Source organism: Passer montanus, unplaced genomic scaffold, assembly GCF_014805655.1.
Source record: "Passer montanus isolate IOZ18808 unplaced genomic scaffold, ASM1480565v1 scaffold51, whole genome shotgun sequence".
NCBI classification, from domain to species: Eukaryota; Metazoa; Chordata; class Aves; order Passeriformes; family Passeridae; genus Passer; species Passer montanus.
Genome location: NW_024370041.1, coordinates 278482 through 302890, shown reverse-complemented (window position 1 = coordinate 302890; position 24409 = coordinate 278482). Strand labels below are relative to the sequence as shown.

The 24409-nt window shown below is 37.7% G+C and overlaps 1 protein-coding gene across 3 annotated transcripts in view; it reads right to left on the bottom strand.

The window, feature by feature from the left end:
• Nucleotides 1–24409, bottom strand: part of CTNNA2 (catenin alpha 2) — a 372247-nt gene that overhangs the window by 83879 nt on the left and 263959 nt on the right. For all 3 annotated transcript variants that reach the window (XM_039723934.1, XM_039723935.1, XM_039723936.1), the window contains one exon: nt 15998–16150. In XM_039723934.1, coding sequence (XP_039579868.1) covers nt 15998–16150 — 153 coding nt within the window. The remainder of the gene's footprint in view (nt 1–15997; nt 16151–24409) is intronic.

Below are 24409 nucleotides of genomic sequence, written 5' to 3'. Positions count from 1 at the left end.
TATTGAACACTTAGAGAATTTTAATGATGATTTACTTTCTCACACTTTGTTTGTCTGACATTCAGCCTATTATAAGCAGGGTTTTAATTGCCTCCTGTTTAGGCTTTGGTTTGTTTGTTTGCTGTTTTAGTCTTGTTTGTCTTTTCAGGCAGCCTCCTCCACCTTCATAGCAAGTATTCTGCTCTGCTGCTAAGTGCAGGATCTCATATATGCTGTGAGAAGAATTTAATTATTTGAAATTTTAATTCTGCTCTGTCTTCTAACACAAGGCTCTCTTAGACTCAAGATGAAAAAATAATAATGATAATTATCATAAGCATGACAGAGTTGCAGAATGAGGCACAAACATGAAATTTAATTTAATCAGAACTTCTTGAAGATGATTATTTATATAACAAAGATGTATTCTTCACTTTGTAATAAAGTTGCTTATGAAATAAAAGTAGAGTTTCAAGCCACAATATTCTTCCTTTATTTCTCTCTCCCCCACGCCTTCTATGAATCATCTCAATAAAGACTAAATAAGTCCCTCTTGTAAGATTCAGATTTCCATTTCTTTATGCACACAAATATAGCGGGGCTTTTTTTATTTTCAAATCCATATTACAACAAAAAATGTCATACTTAGACAAGACATGAAGAAGAGCACACAAGAGCTTGTTTTATTACTTATAGTACTGAAGAAAAATTCACATAGGAAGAATGAAAACAAGTACAAAAATCTATGAAGAAAAAGCTTTAGAAATAGATTTCTGCTTCCTTACTATAACAACTTCTATTGAAAGCATCTGTATTATTTAGTTGCATAAAGTTGTTTTGTCCTTTTTTTGAAAGCACTGAAAGAAAATTATGCCATCTAGAACTAGACTTAATAATGTGCTTACATCTGGCAAAGGAAAATCAGTTTTCCAATATCTTTGTAATCAGATCGTGGTATCTGCATGTATCTGTAACTGTGTGTGTAACATTTGTAGTTGGTTTAATTGAAGAAATCAGAATAAAAGGCCCTTGTACAAAGCACATGAGAGTTTCCCAGCAGCCAAAAGGAAGCAAGCATCAAATATGTTACTGTGCTACCTTAGTCAATTGTTTTTTAAAATTCAAGCATTCCATGTATTCTGCTCAATTTTAAAGAGCGTGTCAAACATTTTTAAAAATATGATTCAATGATTATACACACACACACACACACACACACACACACACATATATATATTTAATATTCAAACTCCCAATCAGTGTTAGCTGAGTGCATTTACACTCCCACCCAACAAATGGGACAGGAGCCAAAAGGATGGAGCCTAAATTCATGTCTGAAAAATTAATCTAGGATGTGTAAAGGTGTAATAATAATCATCTCTAAAGACAAAAAACTGTTGAGAAAGGGTAAGTAAATGTTAATGAGACCTTTATCCCTCCCTCAGAAGCCAAGGGTACTTTTTAACTGCTTTTTAGTAACTCCTGTCTTTTACATTTTACTAGATATATAAACTTCTAGTGTTTATTTTTCTGGAGGGGATTGCATCCTTGAGTTTTGCAGTGGAGTACCTGAGTTCCTCCCAGAATTCTCTGTTAGAAAATAAAACCTGGCCGGTTAAAGATTTAGAGCTGGTAGCTAATGATCTTACAATCAGCCTAAAAAGGAAGGTATATCCCCAAAAAATGGGGGCATCAGGAGCTGAAAACAACAGAACAGTGAGACCAAAGAGAAAATCATCTTGAAATGATTGAGATGATGTGGACTGATCATTTCTTCAGCACCACTTTTCAATTGCCAGTGTTCCAAGCCCTGTTTGTCCTCAGCCTCTTTCCAAAGACAGTGAAAATCATGAATATGACTTTGGAATCTCTCCTAATAAAATCCATGTGTGCTCCTAACAACATTGTTTTCATTTCCTTATCTTGGTTGGAAGAAAAATCTAAGTTTTCCAGGCATTTTATCCCTCTGGTTCTCACTAAAATCAATGGAAATCCCTTCCAATCCCACAAAACCTCTATGAAAACTGCCCTCTCAGCTATTCCCATTGCAGGGTTGCAGCTGGCACTCGTTAGCTTGGTCTAGAGCATAAGAAGTTCTTGGAAGTTTATTTTATGGTAATAAAATCAGTTTAGCTATTTAAATGCTGAAAGTAGAGGTCAGCCAAGATGCAGCACGTCCCATCTGTTGTGTTACAGTTACATGCCAAGAGAGCTTTCCACGCACACAAGATGGAAACAGGAGCATCTTTGACAGACACTGCAAACTAAAATAAGCTTGGGCAACTCGAGCAGGTTAAGATCCAACTGACCACGGGCAGTGGCTCCAGGATGTTATTCTTTGGCTGCAGCTTAAAAGAAAATTTCAGGGAAACATATCTTCAGCCTGCATGAGGTGGGAAATGCTGATGCTCCCCTAAGACACACGTGCCACTGGTTGTCTCACTTGCAAAGAGACTTGATATGATGGTGTTATTACAAGGGAAGGATTTGATGTAAATGAAGCATTTCAAGCTCTCACCAGAAGGTAATTACATGAACACAACCTCTCCTCTGCAAGAAACTGAAGGCAGATTTAGAAGCACACCACAGGAAAGAGCAGCATCTTCTGTGGGAAAAGATTTTGCCACAGACATGACTTTTGACATTCCAGAGGTTTCACCATATGCAACACATCATGACCTGTCTAAATGACATGTTTTGCTCCTAATTGTCTAGGATCCATAGAGTCACATCCAGAACTGGAAGTGACACACAAGGATCATCAAACCTGACCCCTGTGTCTGCACAGACACCCCAAAAACCCCATCCTGGGCATCCTTGGGAGTGTTGTCCAAACTCTCCTGGAGCTCTGGCAGCCTTGGGGCTGTGCCCATTCCCTGGGGAGCCTGGGCAGTGCCAGCACAATCCCCGGCTCAGCACAGACACCCCAAAAACCCCATCCTATCCCTGGGAGCGTTGTCCAAACTCTCCTGGAGCTCTGGCAGCCTCGGGGCTGTGCCCATTCCCTGGGGAGCCTGGGCAGTGCCAGCACCCTCTGGGGGAACAGCCTTTCCCTGATATCCAACCTAAATTGCCCTGACCCAGCTCCAGCCATTCCCTGGGTCCTGTCCCTGTCACAGAGATCTCTGTGACCCTGATGAGGTCTGAGCCATCTCCTCCAGACACAACAGATCAAGTGATACCAGCTGCTCCTCATCCAGCTTCCCTTCCAGATCCTTCTCCATCTCCACAGCTCTTCCCCTGGCTGCTTTCTAACAGCTTTCTGATCTTAAGTATCAGAAAGCATCCAAGGGAGAGCTGCAAAGAGGGCAGATCCCTACAAAGATGCACTAGGGAGAAAGGGATCTTCAGTCAATGCATCCCACATATTTTGCCTGATCCCTCTACTTTGGGATGACAATAAACACCTTCTAAATTCCATCTCCTTACTGTGCTGTCCCAGAGGGTACAGACAACAGCCATCTAAAAGGTTAAATTTGGGCAAAATTAATTTTGTCTTGTATGTCAGCAAGGTTCTAGCTATTTAAAATTAATCCTGGAAGTCTACTATGTTTACTTTTACTGGCTTAAATATAGTAAAGAGTAGGCTGCATCTAATGGTTTCTAAATGCTCAAAGTTTTTTGTTCACTTGTATCTAGTCTACTATTTTAAGTGATATGCAAACAAGTCAACCAAAAGTCAAAAGATATTACGGATAAAATGCAGAAATTGGAACAAGGAGTCTGAAAATCTCACTGATGAACCACTGATAGAAATCACAATGATCAGATCATTTTTCTCCATCTGCCACAGGTTCACTTATAGGATAGTGCCCACGAAGTGGAGATCATATTAATGATTAAATTTGAAAAGCATTCTGAGTAAAAAAAAAAAAAACAAAACCCAAAACAAAAAGAAAAACCACCAAAAACCAAAACAAAAACCAACAAAAAAACAAAACAAAAAAACCCAAAAATCAAAACAAAACAAAACAACAAAAAAAAACCCAAACAAATGAAAAAAATTAAAAAATTAAAAAAAAAACCAACAAAAAAAAAAACACAAAAAAACCCCAGAAGAAAACACACCAAACCCCCAAAACTGGTGCAGGACAGACATTTGGTGCTCTTGAGCACTAAACATGTTTGAGGCAAGAAGTATCACCCAAAGAGAACCAGAGCTGTTGTAGTTCTAAGTTCAGTCAAGGCCTGGATTTCACCCCTGTTGATGGACACTAACATTGTGTCTGTGAGGATGGAGGAAGATTTATCATTTTATCCCAACCAAGCACCTTGTTTTACACGTTCACCTACAGCGTGAAAAATGCCAAAATCATTTGTGTCAAACATTACAAAAAAGAAAGCAATTAAAATTGCTATTCTGCTTTGAAGTTGTTGGAAATAATTCTCCTCTACAAGAGAAAAGACTTTATGAAGGCAGGTAACAACAAAGAATGGGATTAGACTCAGCAAAAACACTGGGGAAGGATTTTTTTGTATTTCTAACTGTGATGCATAAAAATGATGAATCACTCTGACGATTGCTACCGATTTTGGGTATGTTTGGGTAACACCTCATTCATTTGCAAATCAGGAAATTCAAAAAATGGGGACAAAAATGCAAGTTCCTCAGAAGAATTCTGAGTTTTATTAGAAATAAAACTAAAATAAAAGACGATTGATGGACATGATATGGATGAGAAAGAAGGCAACTTTAGTAGCAAAAGGCAAAGACAGAAAGCTGTTAGGTGAGACCAAGGTAAAACAGTGCTTGCACATTTGCTCTCCAGAGCTCCTGGTGCTGTCTGGCTTTTTGCCATCTCATTCTCTGTACACATTTCAGATGGGAAAACTGCTATCAGCGACTTTCAGAAATGAAAATATATGGTGTGACTCAGGAGTGCCTCTCTAATGCAAAAAGGAATGGAAAGGAGAAAAAAAAAAATTTACCTGGGTTGGGGTGGAAGGGGGAAATAATGAATACTGGAATATTTTAGTGCATTTGAAAGACTCATTAACCTCAATTTTTAATTGAGCAGACAGTAAATAAAGGACTGACTGGAAATAATCAGATTAAATTAATGATCTATGGTCTTAAAGCTTTTATCTGTTAGGCTTTTGAAAATCATCTGTCAGAAATGAGTGTAATTAATACTTACATTGATGTAGAACCTTCTGTATAATGCTGCCAGTGATCTGTTCATCCTATTTATTTATTTACCAGTATCCACTGAAATGGGCAAAGACTACAGGAATACTGACATATTTGTGTGCAAGCCAAGGTAGAAAATTTCATCTGCTCTTGCTTTCTCTCACAAAGACTGGGAATGTGAAGTGTTGCAGCTTCCTATTTGGTTATTTAAGTGTTTTACTTCTTTAAACCAGTGGGTGTTAAGGTAACTCAGTGATTAGCTGCAATACCATGCATGATTAGAGGTTTAATGTTACACAATATTGTAAGAACTGTGGTCAGTAGCAGCTATTCCTACCCACATTTCAATTTTTAGAACGCAAACCAACAAAATCACCAAACACTTTCGTTCAAAGGGATGTCCTTTGACACTGTTATTACCTGAGAAGGGTCTCACAAAACCTCAGTGCTTTTCCTCTCCTGCATAAACTCCACAACTATATTAGCATCCTAAAAAGAACAATAATCCCTCTGAGGACTGAGTCAAATAAGGTATCATTCATTATTGCTTCTTTCTCATTTCCCCCTCCCCTCTTAAAAATGTCTTTGCTCTACTGTTAATACACACTGCTGAGTACCTTCATGTTCCTTCTGACATTGCAGCAAGAACAATTCCTGTAATAAAAAAGTATCCATGGCACATTCAGTCACACCAGAAACAGTGGTTTCAGACCTTATGGCTGCACTTACCTGTTCCCTTGGCCATGATAAATCCAAATCTTGAAATTTCCAAATCCCCTGAAGCTCTGAACAGTACAAACTGTGTTTTGGGAAGGTAACAGCTGATGTGTTGCACATTCTGCATAGCTACAGTCAAAAACTGTCCTTATTTCATTACAACTAAAAGAAAAACTAGAGTCCATGGATTGGTGCCCCAAAGGGCAGGAGTATGAAATTACAGACTATGAGGAGAAAGCAACACCTCCATTTCTGGCTCTGTGATAAAAGGTTCTCACTGCAAAGCAGTGACTTGACTCTGTCACCCAGATAAATGACCCCATCATCAGGGTGATGGCAGCAGCCTTTCAGTTGCTCATCCTTCAGAAGCAAGACCTGGATCCTACAAACTTCTGACTGCAGGAAGTTGATAAAATCTGGACTTTTCTTCCCTTCTCTATCTTGTGCTTTTTCAAGCATAACATATTGTAAGGAGATTAAGGCTTACAGAAGCACTTTTCCTCAACTTTTGAAGTCTTGGAAGCACTTCATGATCCTCAAAACAGGAGTTTTATAACCTGTGTACTGTGAAACTAAACTTACTGTTGAGATTACACTTTCATGCTAAAATCCTTTTTAAGGCTACTTAAAAGTTCCTTAAGAAGTTGTCCTCAGGCTGAAGTTGCTGCTGCCTGCTCTGAGGCCATAGGAAAAACTTTCTGAGACTTTGAAGAAAATCCACTTAATTGTTTTATTTGATTTTCAGAAGGCCAAGGCTGGAAATACAGCAGTGAAACCAATGATTTTTTCAGGCTAAGTGATGGAGTCAGTCCTCCTTTATTAACATCAATATTTAATAAAAGATTTTCTAGTGAAGCCTGATCCACAGACTTGTCATAATGTTATTCTAACACAATAGTGAGGTGGTTGGTTTTATCTTTGAAAATTTAATTAAGGTAAAAAATAAATTTTCAAACACTAGGGAGATTTGTTATTAGGCTTATGGTATTTTACTCAGTAATATCTAGATATTTTCTAAATGAGCTTGCTGCTCTTTATTTTATGAGGCTTTCCAACATGTCTTCATAACTGAGCTCAACTTTGCACCTGGGATAATTCTGACTAAGAATACTTTCTTTCTGGATCCATATCTACATGACATGATGAATTTTCTTCTTGAATCCATGGGTAGTCAATAAGAAAAAAAAAAAGGAAAGAAAAAAAAAAGATAAAAAAATATCTAGCCCCATATGTGCTTGACATTCAGCAGCAGCGTTACAAGCAGGTATGAATAAAGCCACTGAAAATTCACCCTAAAACCCCAGCAGCTCTCCCAGATCACTATTTCCCACAGCCTGCTCTGTGCCCATTCATATCACCATCCTGATTTCTCCTAAAATTTCCCTCATGCAATTCTGTAGTAAAAGCTTCCAGCAAGAGATGAATATTTTGTCCAAACAACAACTGTCCTGAGGGAAACAAAGACATGGTTTATCTGACTCTACTGCTTATCTTGAGGATCTGCTTTGACAGAAAAGTAGTTTAGAGCTGCACAGGCCATTCAAGGCTGAGACTATTGGCATCAAAACACAACAACAATAGTTACTGAACCAATTCAAAATGCCAAAAAGTGCATTTTATTCCTGAAAACACCTGGGATTCTAGGAAAACACACAAAAGAAGCAATGTGGGATATATCTATGACTGGTTTACCATAACCACGATGCTTTCTAGAATCCAGCTAATGGGATAGAGGGGAAAAACCAGGTAAAATCCACTATGACCCACACCTTGCATCAGCTGAAGCAACAGAGACACTCCAGTGCAATTCCAGAGTCCCTTGATACTGTGATTTAAATGCATATTTTGTTCTGGATTAATAAATTAACAAATCAATTTTATTACTCAGTGGTCTGCATTTGAATATTTGACACTTGTATTTTGCTTGCAAAATCTTTTTAAACCAAAAATGCTGTAACTTTTGTTCAAGATAATTTCTAGATAAAGGATTACAATTTCTTGTTCTGCATCAGTTCAAAACTCCATCATTAAACATGCTGTTCCGTGCTCAAATCTTTGACATGTATTTTCTCTGGATATCTACTCATTTTTGAGCAGGTCTGAATGCTCTCCAATATTTCTGACTCACAATTTCCTTGTAAATTATTTTTTTTCAATTTCCTCAGAATTACTTACAGCTTTTACTGAACTTTCTGACTTTGTATATAGTTCTCCCCCTCCATTTCTTCCCTGAAATGGCTCAATTGTTAATGACAAATTCCCTTTCTCTACAGTAATTAGAGCTGCTTGTTTAATTTCCTATTTTGTTGTAACTTTGGAAAAACAGTGTAGGTTCCTGTGTTTCATCCTTTCATTGCCCACCATTCCCATTATTTCTCTCACACTTTGTGCTCTAGGACAGTCTATTTAATTGAGCTCTTACAGTGTAAGATGCTCATGAAAAAGCACAGTGCTAATATTTAGTGATTGAAATATAACCCTGCTAATAAATCACAGAACAAAGGCCACGATGTTACACTTTTTACAGAGTAATAAAATGTTAACCTGTTTTCAGTAGCAAGAATTCATCCAACACACAGGTTTTAGAAGGCACATTGAGGTACCCATTTTAAAGAAGCACAAGAGAAAAACATCAGTTCTGATTAGAGCACAAATAAAACACTGTACCAAATAGGATATGAGAGTAAAAAATAAAGAATTAGGGTAATCAGGCGGGGCTGTATAGAAAACATAATTTCTGAACATCCAGCATGCCAGATGTTGTACTGCACCATGGCATACTAAGGTTACAAATTCAAACAACTGATTTGGAGGAGCTATATCCTTAATTTCTGCATTCCGTTCATTAAAAAAGTACCAAGTGCTCTTGATTGTATTATTAACAAGTTATTGATCACAGAGACTGTGCTGTGATTGGATTGTAAGGGATAGTAGGCATAAATGGATACTAGAGTTTGTAGGAGTCCTGTTATTTTGGGAAAATATGAATCACACAGCACAGAGCATGATCAGACTGAAGTGAGAAGAAATTATTCACTAGAAAAATATTTTCAAAATATTGGTGATTACAAAGGAAGTAATTTGATTTTATCTCTTTTAAAAAGGCCTAAAATAAGAACAGTTAAAAGTTAATTATAAAAAAATCAGGTAACTGGAAAATACTGGGAAATTATTAAGTTTTGATGCAAGGAGGTAACCAGATATTTCTCATGAAAATAAGTAATAGAGAACACATAAATATGTGAAAGGATTACAGAAAAAAATGGGAAGAAGTGGCTGCATTACACTTTTGTTGATAGGAAATCCTCCAGCATTTTTTTCCAAGGTGTAAAACCACATGATAAATAATTTGTTAATGAATTATGACCTTTAAGAAATCAGATAACAGAACCAGCCCAGCACTGGCTTTATGTTTACAGTCCCAAAGCTAAAAATGCTTTCAAGTTGCCATGGGGGATTCTGCAGCAATTTCCCAGTTAGTATTTTTTCAAATTTAATTTTTAATCTTGTACTCTCCTGGGAAGGAAGAAAACCATCATCATTACCCACAAGTTGCTAACTTCATGTAGCATTTGATTCTTATTTACATTACAGAAATACGTGTGAACAAATAAAATTATCCTTCAACCCTTTTGGTGCTGCTGTGAAATGTAAGAGTGCAGCAGCCTAAGAAAAAAGGGACAAATGAACAGAAAATGATTATTCAAGAGAATAATTTCACTGTATATACAGCAATGGTCTCACTGCCTCTGGTGTGATTGTTTACTCAGGTGTTGATAGGTAGGAAGAAATTTTGGGACAGAGTTATATTGCCAAAGAAGCCATAAGATAAGGGAGCTCCTCCCCTTTCCAGCCATCCTGGATTCCTTGGTTTCACTGGAAATCTGCCAAGGGCAGGTGTTGATGGATCAGCATCTGCTGTAGCAAAGTTCCCCATGTCCAATGGTTTCTTTCCCCCCCTATTTCTGTGTCAGCAATGCAGTTTACAGAGCACAGGCTCTGCAACTGCTCCCTGGCCAAGCCTTGGAGTTGGACCCTCACAGCCTGAAAGCAGCACTGGCTTCTGGACAAAACCAGTCTTGACAATGCAGACATTGAGTATTTACCTCCTTAAATAACCTACCTTCTTCAGAGACAGGAACACCAGAGGCTCTAAAAGTCACAAAGCAGCAGTTGTTTCTGTGTCTCAATTTGTCTAAGGCACTTTGATTCCATTTCAGTGTTACTTGACACACCAGAAGATGAAGCTGGCATGGACCCCAGTGGAGTATCAATACTCAGTAGTTAAAGTCAGTACAAAAAGGAGATAAAGAGTTCACCCACACCAAACTTTCTGCATTACCAGAAAGTTTTATCCTGAAAGAACTGGAGCTCATTTTGCCTCAAAAGCATTCACCCCTCCAAGGAGGACAAACACATAAGATCTGGCTGCAGAAGGCACTCAGGAACTTCACTCAGAGAGTCCAGACTTCTCATCGTCTCACTGCAAATAAATGGATTTGTGGCTTTAGCTACGTCAGTACAATCCTGATGTTTACTAGGAATTAGGAACACCTGCTGCACACACAGGGAAGAAAGGTCTGGGATGGAAAATAAAACTGAGCAGATGAAACATTAGGACACAAAGGTAGCTCACAGCTTTAATTTCAAATAAAATCTCTCAACTTGGATAAAGAGCTTGAATTAAACAAATCTATGACCTTCTTAACACTCCTTGATTAGAAGCAAGGATTACCACCTCCTAAACAGTACTTCTTAACTAGCTTAAATGTCAGCTAAAAGAAAAATGCAGAGTAAGAGCAGATCAGTCTGTAAGATGTACAGATTTTTCAGGGTGCAAGCTGGATGCAGAAGCTATGACAGAACATTGACACTTTTTCTCCATCATCAGAAGCAAACAGCTAGGTGTGCACTCTGATGAAGCAGCAGTGTGCACTTAAAAAAGAAAAAAAAAAGAATAGAACATGTCAAGTATGTGTGAAAATATCAGCAGGAACAGTCTTTGTTCCTTGAACTGAAGTTGCAGAAATAAATGAGCCAATTTTTTTTTTTTGCTTAGACTTCTTCTTCTGGGTTCTGTCTGTCTTAAATTAAAATCTGTCAGTTCATGAATTTATACAACATTTACAAAAGCACAAAGAAAACACTGTCACCTATAACTTAAGAAGGCCACTAGTGCCTCCTGGAAGGAGCTGAAGTGCCACACATGAACACCCAGCACTGCATCCACCTCAGGTGCATTGCAGAGTTACACAGATCTTCACTCTCCCTAGGAGAAAGTCTAGTTTTGCATTTCTTATGAAGCAAATAATCTTTGTGGTTTTCTGAGAGTTATTTCTGGAAAGAAAAAAATACTGGTTTGGATATTAGTTCTGTTAATGCTGATGTAAATTGAGATTAAATCCATTGTCGACCACCAGAGTAAAATCTTCTTTCACAATTTTGCCCCTTTTTTCTCATTGCCAAATGAGCTAAGAAGGGGTCACTGAGCAGGCCCAGCTGCTTGTTTTGTGTGCTGTGCACACTGACAATGTTTTTTTTCTCCCCTTCTGTCTTCAGCATGCAATCCTGTTTCCACATTTATGATGGGAAAGATTCCAATCAGTCTGAATTACGAAGCTCCAAGTAATACAATTCTTATAAAATGAAAGGTAGCCTGAATTGTGTCTCATAAAGTAGTTGAAACTCTTTTCTTCTTCTTTTCTTTTTTTTGTAAAATTAAAAAAAACCCAAGCCCGTAACTGTCCCAAAGTAACCCCATTACCACCTTTGTGTGGTAGGTGTTAGAATTATCTCTTCAAAGTGGCAATTACATGGAGAAAATTAATAAAGGCTCCTGCAAACTTAATGGACAGAGACACAATAAACCAAAACCAGAATGATTCCGTTAGATTTCATCTGCTACAAATTACCACCCAACCTCATGATGTTATTGATGTGCTTTCACTATATCCACTTTAAATCATCACAGATCATTCCCTAACTCAGTTCTTCCACTGGCCAGGTGTCCATACAAGGCAACTTTGATTATTTGTCATGTCTCCAGAAATCTTTTAATTTTGTATGAGGTGAAACAGATCCATGTGGGCTCCACAAAATTCTTCATAAAAATCAATTCATTGAAAAGCAGTAAGGGACTCTTGAAAAGTTGATTTTTAAGTGCTTTAAATATGATGCTTCATCAGCTCATACTGAAGAAGAAAACACCCCTTCATTCAGGTTTTGTTGGAAATAAGAATAATGCAATTGAGTTTAACTCTTGGAAATGTTCACTGACCACCAAAATGGTGAAGTATTTCCATAAAAACATTAAAACTCTCCAAAGGGAAACAACTAGTAGAAAATCTCTTGGACATTTACCCATCCTTTTGAGAATGGAAAGTCTGACCCAATCCACTATAATTTGAATTCCAACTGAACAGCCTGCTACCATGGCTCTTAAGAGTTTACTGGATGCTGAAATTCATCAACCAGGAAAATCTTTCAGATTTAATAATTTATTTTTTCAAGAAACAGCCCAGGAAACCAACAGTTAAACCAAAGAACCTCTAGTAAACAGAACAATGAAAAATAATTAATTAGCCTCTTTGTAGTGCTTTGATAGATGCATTGAATAAATCTGAGCTGATTTATCAGTCAGGTGCCTTTGTGTGGTAGATATTAGAATTATCTGTCATTAACCTTATGCTACTAATGAAGGTGCTTGGGTAGAGAAGTTAAATGTTAAACTTCCCAAAGTCACTTCTGAAGTTGGCATTACAACTCAGGCATTTACTATCAGTCATTGGAGATAATTTCTTAAAAAACATAAAGGGATTCATGAGGTACAGATCATCACCTGGAAAGGCACCATCATTTCTCTAACCTCAGTTTCAGAAAACAGAAAAAAAATTAGAGATAGCTGTGAAAAAACATTGCAAGGAAAAGAGTTACCCATCCAAGCTTGGAGTGGTACATCTAAATTCTGTTTTATTATATTATTATGATTTACCCCTGGAATCTGTCTGACAATTTGATTTATTGTGTATGATTTACATTAAAGTGACACCTCACACTGTGTTTCCAACAAAACCCATAGACAAATCTAGCTGTCAGTGAATGTCTCAAAAAATGACAATCCATCTTTGTTGTTATTAATGTTATGGTAAGAGGTAGGGAAGGGAAAATATTATACAATGAAAATGGCTTTTGAGAGAAGATTTAAATATTCTGCAATATGGACTATGTAAGAAACTTAACCTCCTTAAGTCTCAAGCTGAGAAAATATATATTTAAAAATGTATTAGCTATGCAGAGAAAATTCTGCCATTTGTATTCAACAAATATCAAGAAGTGCAATTTTTTTTCCTTCAGGTTGGAAAAATGCAGGTTTCTTGTAAAGAAATATTAAAACATGTATTATTTTTTCCTAACCTTTTGACAGGCTGCCTATTGAGCTTGGTAGGACATCCAAAAAAATTCAGATTCGGATTTCAAAATTAATGATTAATACTACAGACTTTTCACAGTATTGAACTGGCAGTGCCAAATTCCTCTACCATGAGCAAGTGCAACTCCACGCATTTCAGCAGAGCTGTGTTTGCATATCTTAGCAAGCAATTCTGGCCCCATGCCTGGGAAAGCATCTTACATTTCATAGTCACTTGATTATGGCTCATCTTTAAACCACACTTTACTATTTGCAAGATACTTAACCCACAAAACCAGAGAAGTCCATCTGCTAAGATTCCATTGTGCATGAGTAAGTAAAAACCATGAAGCTCTTTGAAGTGAAAAATCTAGTATGAAATGGACATAAATATATTCCAAATATGTATTTGCTTCTGCAGACTGATGAACTTAAAGTTTAGGGTTAAAAATTTCACTTGCACTAGAAATTCATTTCTTCAAGATGCTTTTTACCTGAACCAGAAATAGTTCTTACTACTAATAGGGCAAGATCCACTTAAAAAAAAAATATCCTTGGAAAAAAGTAAGAATGCACCCCCAAGGCAATAGCAGCTGTCACAGACATATAGGATTCAATTAAGAATCTGCTTCTAATAGTCTGGAACAACCAAATGGAATAAAAAAATATTAGGTATTAGCCTGAGACATCTATTGATACCAAAATTGTTGTTTTTTGGTGGGGAGCAAGCTAACCACATGTCAAAAATCATTAACCAACCTTCAGTTTGGCCTAAAATACTAATCTAATGTAATGTAAGGCCGAGATTAAATAATTGAAACTGTGCTTTATGTTTGGTTCCGAAGAATCATAGAACGCCCTGGGTTGGAAGGGAATTTAAAGTGCCACCCAGTGCCACCCCCTGCCATGGGCAGGGACATCTTCCACCAGCCCAGGTTGCTCCAAGCCCTGTCCAACCTGGCCTTGGGCACTTCTAGGGATGGGGCAGCTTTTTAGGGGGCATCAGGGTCTCAATCATGCTCACAGTAAAGAATTTCCTCCTAAGAATAAACCTAAATTCTCTCCCTCTGACAGTTTAACAGCATTATAGTTCTTTCTTCTTCCCATTAAAGTTGTGGGTTTTCTGGCAGGGAGTTTTTGGCTTTTTTTTTTTAACTACACCCCTAAAACATATTTTTTTCCTCCTTTTATGGCATTACCTCTTATGATATTTTTAAAATATCTACTTAGCTATTTTAAACTTTTTAAATAATGCTATTAGACCTGTCATTGCAACACTTTTCTGCAAATCTGTGGAGGATGTGACTGCTATAATACTAACCCCACATATGTTCATGCATATATGCCTACAACTCCACTGCCACTATAATATAACTATGAACAAACATTGTGGAGGGGTTTTCCATTTGTTTGGGTTTTTTTTTTTTCCCTCTCTTTATACACCTACCAGCTATTTTCTTTTTCATTGCCACAGCTCCAGTCACAAGGAGGCAGCAATGAATCTTTGCATATACACAGGGGCTGGGAGGGAAGGTTGCTGACAGCCCTGTGATCCTCTTGCAGACAGCAGCAGTAAACCTTACTGGAATCAGCATTGTACAGAAATTTCAGACCACCAAGACCTTCCTTTCGGTACCTACAATTTAAGTACTACAGCAAACACCAGATTTCCAGGGCACAATAAGGTACCTTGACTCCCTGTTAGGTACATGGCAAGAATGAGATGCTCCAAAACATTTGAAAACGCACACCCACTGTAAAAACATATCCAGACACTTCTTTTTCAGGGAACTATCCAGATTTAGTCAATATTAACCAAGGAACCCTTACTCTTTGCCTCAGGTTCTACAGAATTAGGATGAGTCCTCTTTTAACAGAAGACATTCAGAGGTATAGTTCAGTATCTGTCAGATCAGTAGTTCCTTAATTGCATTTCCCTTTGCTAAACAGCACATTGTGTGACAAGAAAATATGTTGCAAAGGGGCTACAAAGCCTTCAAAACATTGCGACTGCAGAAAAATGCCACACAGTGTTATGGAGCAAATCACTGAGTTATATTTATCTTTGAAAACAAGAACCTTTCATAGTTCTTGACCTGTTGGAGGGCAAACCAAAATTAACATTATCATCATTGTATTAGATGTCCATTCCATGAGTATCCAAGGTTTCAATCATTACATTTTTTACTCCTCATGGTAGAATAAAGCTATTTCAATATCATCCCTGGAGACTTGTAATTGTCACTGGTTGACTTTACAGTGTGTCTCCTCAGAAAGAGAAGGTACTATAAAGATATATATATATATATTAACTACAGACCTTTCAACACCATATATGTTCTTAAGGCTGTGCCTTCTCTGTAGGTCCTTTCCCTATTTCAGTTCAGACTGACAAATAATTAAGTCTAGAGCAGTCCTTGGATAGGACCAGATTGTGAAGCACTGATTTGGCTTTGTACTTCATAGACATTCAGCTCAATTGTACTGTTAGTGAAGCTGAACTGAAATGTAATTCTTTTTGCTCATGTCTTTTGACAAACTGCTGGACACACCATTCCTAACATGCTCAATTACTTTAATGAGCTACTAAAACACAGCATGTTCCTCTGCCCGTCATCCAAACATTTCCGGGGTGATCACCGGCATAAAGTTGACCAAAACTCCTGGAACAACACCTCTAACATTTCACCCAGTCTGTAACTTTTCCTGCCTCTCCTGGAGGTGCCAGATGGAAATATGGCTGTGTCAAGAAGGTCACTTACCTCCACTAACTTGTTGGCGTGTTCACGGAAGACCTGAGCGTATTCCTTCACTTCTTTCTCGTTGCCGCTTTTGGCGGCCTCGATGAGAACCAGCAGAGGGACGTTGGTCTCCAGGAATGAATCTGATATGTGATCCATCACTGCCTTCCGGAGCTGTGACAAAGGACAGCAGACCAGTAAATAAAGGACATTTATCAGCACGCATTCCCACTGTTCATATTGAACACTGATGTGTTGCATCTCGCAGTGTTATGCGGGAATTTGGATTTTTTGCTTTCTTTTCTTCAATATTTGCAGCAAGCAAAATTAAAAACTTGAGGGCCTAGGCTCTGCAAACCCCTCCTGGGATTTGTGCTGACATACACCTAATCCTACTGGCCTGAATGGATCTGTACAGAATGATGGTGATAACTCATGTAAGACATAGCAAATTGATGAGAATTGAAAGCTCCACACTACTTGAAAAAACAGTTCAGCTCACTAAAAAACCAAATACAGATTAAGGAGCTTAACTCCAAGCAACCATTAAAAAATATTAGCCTGAATATTTCTAAGCCTTCTCTAATTCCTCCAGTGAATAGTATTCCATGCAATAATTAATATTTTGTGTAGCAGATGCCTTGTGCTTTGTATTCCCATTTGAATAGCTCCAAGAAGTATAAACAGAAATCCTTTTTAGCATTTTCCAGGCAGATTAGAAAACATATTCCAATTTATTCTAAAGGAAGAAAAAAAAAAACACCTTAGAAGTTACTGAAGATTTAACACCTGTTAGTCCATATAAACATCTATTTGAAACAATATTACTGTAAGAATGATATCACTAAACTCTTTCCCACCTTGCTAATGACCACTAATTAATGTCAAACTTCTCCAAAATTTGAAAGACAGCCAGAAAGATGACTGAAATCTTAAACAATTCTTCCTGGAAGCTTAATTGCTCTGCAAGAGTGGATCAGAAACATCTTGATTATGTTTTCTCCAGCTTTTGGGTTGTTAAGAATGAAAAAGTGTGGACTCAAACAGAAGCTAGGAGCTATTCAGCCTGGAGTCGTGGGTACCCATTAGTCTCCTTAAATCATGCATTTTTAGTTAGATGAAGCATCCAGAGAGGTAATTTTCTCTATTCTGCAGCCCAGACAAGAAAGCTTTATCTAGACAAGGTGCCATCAAAACACCCAATCACACTGAAAACTGGCCTATTGTCAGACACTGCAAATACACAATCCAAGATGCATTTGCTGTTTGATGACAGCAATTCTCAGCTCTATTTGAATAAGGAGAAAGCTAACTTTGAATATTTTCCTTCATTCCCTGAGTGGTGCAGTAAAAACAAGCAAAGCAAAATAGCATATATGTGCTTGTAGGAGGTATTCGTTTTATTTCCATCACAACTGAAGCAGTCAACATATTAAGCAGTTCTCAATTCTCCTTAAAAATTAATTCTACTCAGATTCAACCTGGAAAGTTTTTTTTTTCCACTTTCAAAATGATTAAAGGCACTCAGAATAGCTAACTCAGTAACACATACAAACAGGGGGAGGAAAGAAGACAAAAAGAAGAAAAGAATCATCTATCAGAGACCTGCCAACAGTTTGGAAGCTGGTGTGTGTTTGCTACCACCTATTACATTTCCATCTTGTACTCTTTATTTTTTCTCCCATCAATCTGCTTCTCTCCACTTGCTGACTCTTATTTTATTCTTACATTAAAAGCTCTTTCAGACCATGCTTTGGGTCTATTTGCACAGCATCTCACACAATGGGACTCTGATCCATGAATAGTTTTCATAGGTACCATCTCAATATAAATTACAATATTGTTCCAAATACATCAAAACATTGCAAGGAAAAGAAGAAAAGATATTCTAAGGTGCTCAGTGTCAGAGAATAGTGCAGCAGCACAGCACCCTGCATTCTATGGTTGATAGACTTCCAGTCAGTACTTATAAAAAATTTTTAACTTAAGAATTCAGACACATGGTGGGATTCTTGGGGTTGCTCTGTGAAGGACAACCAGGAGTTGAACTCAATGATTCTTGTGAGTCCCTTTCAACTCAGGATAGCCTGTGATTCCCTATTAAATCAGTAGTTGCACCTATAGCCAGCATTAAGAGAGAAATACTGCCAGAGAAGGTGCATCATAAATTTGCATAATTCTTCTCTGCAGACATCCATTTCCCAGAGTGTAATCTGGCAATCTCCAGATCAGATGCCTGATTTGTGTGCCCATAGTTAGAGTTTGATGCCCATTGTATCAAAAAAGGCCAAATGGTGGCATTTCCAAAGGAACACACCAAGCTTTTTAAAATTCCATGTGGCTTCCAGCTCATTCTCAGTGAAAGATCCTTAAAAAATTCCACTTGCTCAAGCTGAATATATGCCAGTGAAAACCTGCTGTCCACTGCACTAAAACCCCTTACTTTAAATGCTAAATGAGCACCAACACTTTCCTGTTTGTGTCCTGCCATAAGGAGGGATCTGTTCCAAGGCTTGTATTTATTCAATGAACAGCAATTCAATTTTTAATCCAAGGTAATGTGGTGTTATGGATCAGGTTATAACAATATGCCCCATGAAATTGTAACAGCAGTCTCAGGATGTTCAGTAAGCAGCTTATTTTCATCACTGTTAAATATCTTCAGTCTACAACCACATACCAGAAATCAATAAAAAGGACAGCAAGAGCATCAGCTAACCAGCAATTTGGGGTTTACCCTAGTAAATATAGAGTAGAGCTCTTTCTGAATCAAAAGGATGAATAAAATGGATATCTCATTACTAATGGTAACCATGAGTTGTACTCTGAGGTTTATAATTGCAGCAGCTGAAAAAAAAGAGTCTGAATTCTGACTGTCACAAGTTTAATAAATACAAAATTAATACATTCCATTTTTCTTCTGCTGTGTTAATCATAGATGTCAGTGGGATATTTCTGGCTCCTCTTGTAAACAGGCACTATAATTTCTTTAGGAATTTGTTATCTGAGTTTTAGGATGTCCTTGCATTGAAGTTGAAAGGTAGAGTTAACAGGTTTAATGTACGCAAGAGACCACAAATTTTGCCATCCTTCACCACAAGCTGTAAAGAATGACTTGACAAAACCATTTGTTAAATGTGACAGCAGTATGAAGGCAAGACATTCATCCAGGAGCTCAAATGGATACATGACAAGGTAATATTAATGGCACAAGACAAGACATTTAAAAGTACTGGCTCACCATTACCAGTCTATTTGATCCAATTAGGGCTATTCATCAAGGTAAATAACTACTGGGAAAGCAATCTTGTGTGTTCCTGTGCATACTGCAACAAAGTCCAGTCTAAGTGATGGCTTGTGCACCCAGAGATTTCAGTTTCATCCAGGTAATGTCACTTCAGAAGGGAATGGGAGAAGGCTGTGACTTGAATTAGAGAGCAGCAAAAGCCCGTGGTGTTTTATTCCAAAACCAGCACCAGGGCTTTGCTCATGCACCTGCATTAACAAATGCCTTTGCAACGCCTTAATTTATGCTGAGTTCTGATGTAAATATTATGACACACACTATTACTTGTAAGACAACGCTTCAGGGGTTTTTTCCCCCACAGGATTTTTAATTTAGAGATGAATTCAAAGCACAAATTCCACCATGTGAAACTTCATTTATTAGAGGAGGAGGCACGTTAAATTAAGGTCTTGCTTAATTCATTTTGTCAGAGAGAAAACTTTATTAATGTACATAAAGCTAACAGATTAATAAATTTGCCACACCAACAAAAAATATAGAAGGAAAATATCAAGACCTGCAAATATTTTTGAAAGCATGAATGGTGCACAGGCAGATTTTATGCCTTTCCAGATCAGTCAGTTTTGTCAGTTTATGGTGCAGTCAAGTTGCTGTTTTTGATAGCATCATGCTCTACTGTTCTAAGCACTATTTAGGGCTGTTTTATCATTGTCAGTTCACAGCCATAATGGAGCTCAAAGAGGTTAAATGCCCACCAAAACGATGTTTTCCATGGCTATATAACAATTTTAGAACCAAAATGTCTCAGTGCTACTTACAGTCTAGTAGAGAATTAAATGTCTAATCCTGCCACTGGAAGGTAAAGCCACAGCAGGAGATTAATGACTCCAACAGATTGTTAAACTTTATAAAGCCTGGCAGTGCAGAGCTGCCTGTAACAAAAGTTTACCAAGGAGCACCTTATTCACCATTTTCCATTTAACAGGTGTTGCAACCAGCTCCAGTTTGCACCTGCAGAGAGCTCCCAAACAGGCATTAATTCAATTGAAAGGGATGAAAATAAAGCCTTCTCCACTGCAGTTAAGGTGTGTCACCTCCAATATGCTGTGAAATTGAGTTCTGGAGAATAAGGCAGGGACCATTAGAAGCTGCTGCAGTCTGGTGCTAAAGAGAAAGTCTCAGTCAATTCTGCAGACTGTGTCACATAGGAGGTGACCAAAGAATGGTAGCTTGGGGGATGGGGACAGCAACACCACCAGTTATGTCTTGGCAGATTAAACAGCAAAAAGACTAACATTTAGAACACGTATCACACTTGGATACTCAAACTACAGATCTATAGAATAGATTTAAAAAGTAAGATTTGAGCCAAAGAGAAATCAGGAAGAAATGCTGTTACAAAGACAGGTAATGCTGACTAGAATCATGAATTGGCCTGGATCTTAAAGATCATCCAGTTCCAACCCCCTGCCATGGACAGGGACACCTTCCACTGTCCCAGGCTGCTCCAAGCCCTGTCCAGCCTGGCCTTGGACACATCCAGGGGCAGCCACAGCTTCCCTGGGCACCCTGTGCCAGGGCCTCCCCACCCTCACAGGGAAGAATTTCTTCCTAAAATCTAATCTAAACCTGCCCCCTTTTAGTTTGAACTTCTTAATATATTTTTAATGCGTGAGCTGTCATCTCTCTACAGAGAAGCAGCCATAATCAGGAAAAGATTTGGGGTGAATTTGCTAACAGAAAGCAAGCTGAAGTGACAATTTTTTACTAAAAATTGAAAGAATATAAGAAAAGCACACAAAGAACATTCCTCCAAGTCACAGGCCAGTACAAAGGATTTCTCAAAATAGTTCATGGCCCAAAGCATGGAGGAACCCAGTTACAAAGTGCTAAGGTACTTAATCCCCATTGATTTAAATTTGTTTGTCTGTTTGCTGGGGTTTTTTTGAGGGTCTAAGGTAGATTGTTTATCAATTTTCATGACAGAAAAACTTTATACTGCCTTTTCAAAAAAAAAAAAAAATCACTGAGGGCAAGCCTCAGGCTTGATAGCAATATTAGTGAATAAAAAGCAGAGAAAAAATTATATTTTTGGGGGAATGATAACCACATACCCCCAAACATGTGAGTATTATCAGGGTATGAACTCTTTCATGTCTGGATAGAACAATAAAGACCCAACTCCGATGGCAGTGCTGGGATTCTATTAAATACTTATTATTTCTAAAAATAAAGAATTATAAAGGGGATTAACAGGTAGAGGACAGTACAGAGATTCCCATGAAAAATGTGGGAAAACCAGAAATACAAGTAGGAACTGAGCAGACAGTGAAAAGCATTATGGAAGTCAAAATAACCCAGAAGTGAAAAGACAGTGATTAACTTTTGCATTATGTACGACCTGAAAGAGTAGAATTGTGATAAAGTGAATGTGGGAGGATGAAATTGCAGAACAGGAAATTGCATGTAGGAACAAAGAAGGGAAAAAACCTATAGGTTATCCCAGCAGAGGAAAAAAAAAAAAAAAAAAGAGATAAGACTTTGAAAAATAACCTTGTGAAAACTGAAGGGGACTGAAAAGTATCAAAAATGTCACCAAAAGTGCAAACTTAAAGAGTCTGATGTAAAAGAGGTGGAACAAAGAAGAGGGTAATGAGGAAGAATAGAGATAATAGATTAAAAATGCAAAGATTAAACGAAGAACCACAATCTATTGTGTAGCTTAATTCACTGTCTCAGGCCCTGTTGAAATGATACTTAAATCAAGTAGAGCTTTGAAGCTTTATGGAGTTTTTTAACCAAATACAGTAAATAAATAAATAAAAGGGAAAAAGCTGGTCTGGGGAGATGAAATAGCTATTTGGTCAAGATGGGAAGGAAATTTTCTACCAAAACTTATAATGAAGTTATCCTCACTGTGAGCAGTCAGATCCAATAAGCCTTACAGGTTTAATACAATAAATGTCACACGTGTCACACTTGCAGTCCCACCTAACCCAGCTGCAGGAACAGCCTGGCATCGTAAATATTGTCTTCAGCTTCTCCAAGACCTAGAGACTGAGCCCAGTGGAAGCTGATGACAACTCTTGGGCAGATCCGTCTCTAGAAGTGCCAGACAATGGCTAAAACAAGATTAAAAATTGATTGTGTGCTGCAAAAATGGATTTCTCATCATCCTGTCCAGGAGTCACTCAAAATCACCAGTGGATCTTGCCCAATGGACAGAGATGATTGATATCTGATACTATCAATTATCACCCATGCCTTTCAAAAAGCCCTTACAGCAGTGAGATCAGTCTGGGTTTTGTTCTTGGGTTTGTTTTTTTGTCTTTTTTCTTGTTTCACTTATATTTTGTTTTCTTCTCCTTTGCAGTAATTTTTACACAGTAAGAATTGGAAACTAACCTTTTATATCTGGTTGCTTAATTACAAGTAGAACATAACATTAAAGATATTTCATAACACTTAGAAACAGAGTTAGTGAACAAAATTAATGTCAATTAAGAAACAAATATAATGTTGAAATCCCATTTGGCAACTAAACTCTATGTACTGTGCCACTGCTCATAAAGCCATTAGGAAGATGGAATTAGAGAAGTCTTTGGAAAAGGATTATGTTTTCCTCCAGGTCTATAATGATCCCTAACTCATGCTACTGCACCAACATTTGAAGGTATTGTTATGAATCCGAACTTCTCTAAGTGCCTTTAGCTGATCTGACTACAGGTCATTCTTGAGATGATACTACAGAACAGTGAAAGCTTCTCTATCTAAAACAATTACCAAGATTAGTCTCTTGAAATACATTTCTTGTGGTTTTTTTTTTCTTTTTTTTTAGTCTAGTTTGTGGGAATTTTTATTTATAATGTAGCCACTTTACACACTTCCATGAGCTTCTCCCACATTTACAGTGTTTTTTATCAAAAGGTTTTTTTTAAAAAAATCCATAATCATTCCTCTGCAGTGATTAGAGATGTAGGCATCTTCTAAACACAAGGATTTGTTGAAATATCTGAAGTTTTATGAGGGCTCAGTATTTGAGGAATAATGCACAAACTATGTACAGTAATCTCTTCCAATGCAATAGAGCTGTCACTGAGTTCTGCCTCCTAATTCTTCTCAAGGCACTTTGAAAGGCCAACTTTCTGCTCACTTAAAGTGACTTCAGTTAAAAAAAGAAAAAATAAATAGATAAAATCAAGCCCCTATTTCAAAAAGCAAAAGCAGCCATAGTTACTACACCAAGGCTTTTGCCAGAAAAAAAAAAAATCCATCATGAATGTTATGTTGCAGCTCAAAGTTTCCTTTGTTTGATGAAACTGTTTCATACTGCAGCCTTACCCAAATCTACCTGATAGCGCATGGTTTCCTGAAATATGGCACCATATGTGCATCAGTAAACATTATGTGTAGATAAATTAATCCAAGCCTTATAATTAGGCAGTAAGGAAATTACTGCAGACCTGAAAGAGTAAATCAGCAGTATTAAAGCACTCTCCATTTCCTCTGAAGCACTTCAGAGCACCATAAAAACCTCAATGTCACAGTGATAAACACCTAGAAGTGCTTTTTGAGGGAGACAAAGACATGTGCATTCAAAGTTCAAATCAAAATTCTTCTTGAATGTAATTCAAATAACAGCATTCTCCCTAACTCTTTAGATCAGATGTTTGAAAATTTTACTAAAAGTCCTTTCCTGAAGTAAATACTCCAGTTATTCTACCAAATGGGAGCAGACAAAAAGTATTGATCAGCATGCCAGAGGCTCACAGCTCCTTCAGACCATGCTGGTGACATTTAGAGTGTCCCTAATCCTGGGGCCATAAATTCAGTGGAAGCTGGAAGAGCAGAGGACTTCATCAAGTGGGGCATTGCTACATCTGCCTTCTAAGCCAGCATCACATCAGAGTCCAACCTAACACCTTTGTACCTAGAAAACAGCTACAAATCTAGAAAAGAACTACACACAATGCAGTGCACCTCTATTAAATGAGTACAAGGCATAAACATGTAGCCCTGGCACAGAAATAAATCTGTACAAGCATTTGATAGACTGCTTTTGGGAAGCCAGCTTCCACATTTCCATATTCAAGAGCACTGGAGTCACTGCAGGTGAAAATCAAAGCTATTAAGCAACAAGGAAAAGGTGCTGAGCTTCTCACAAGCAAGAGCTGATACCACAGGTG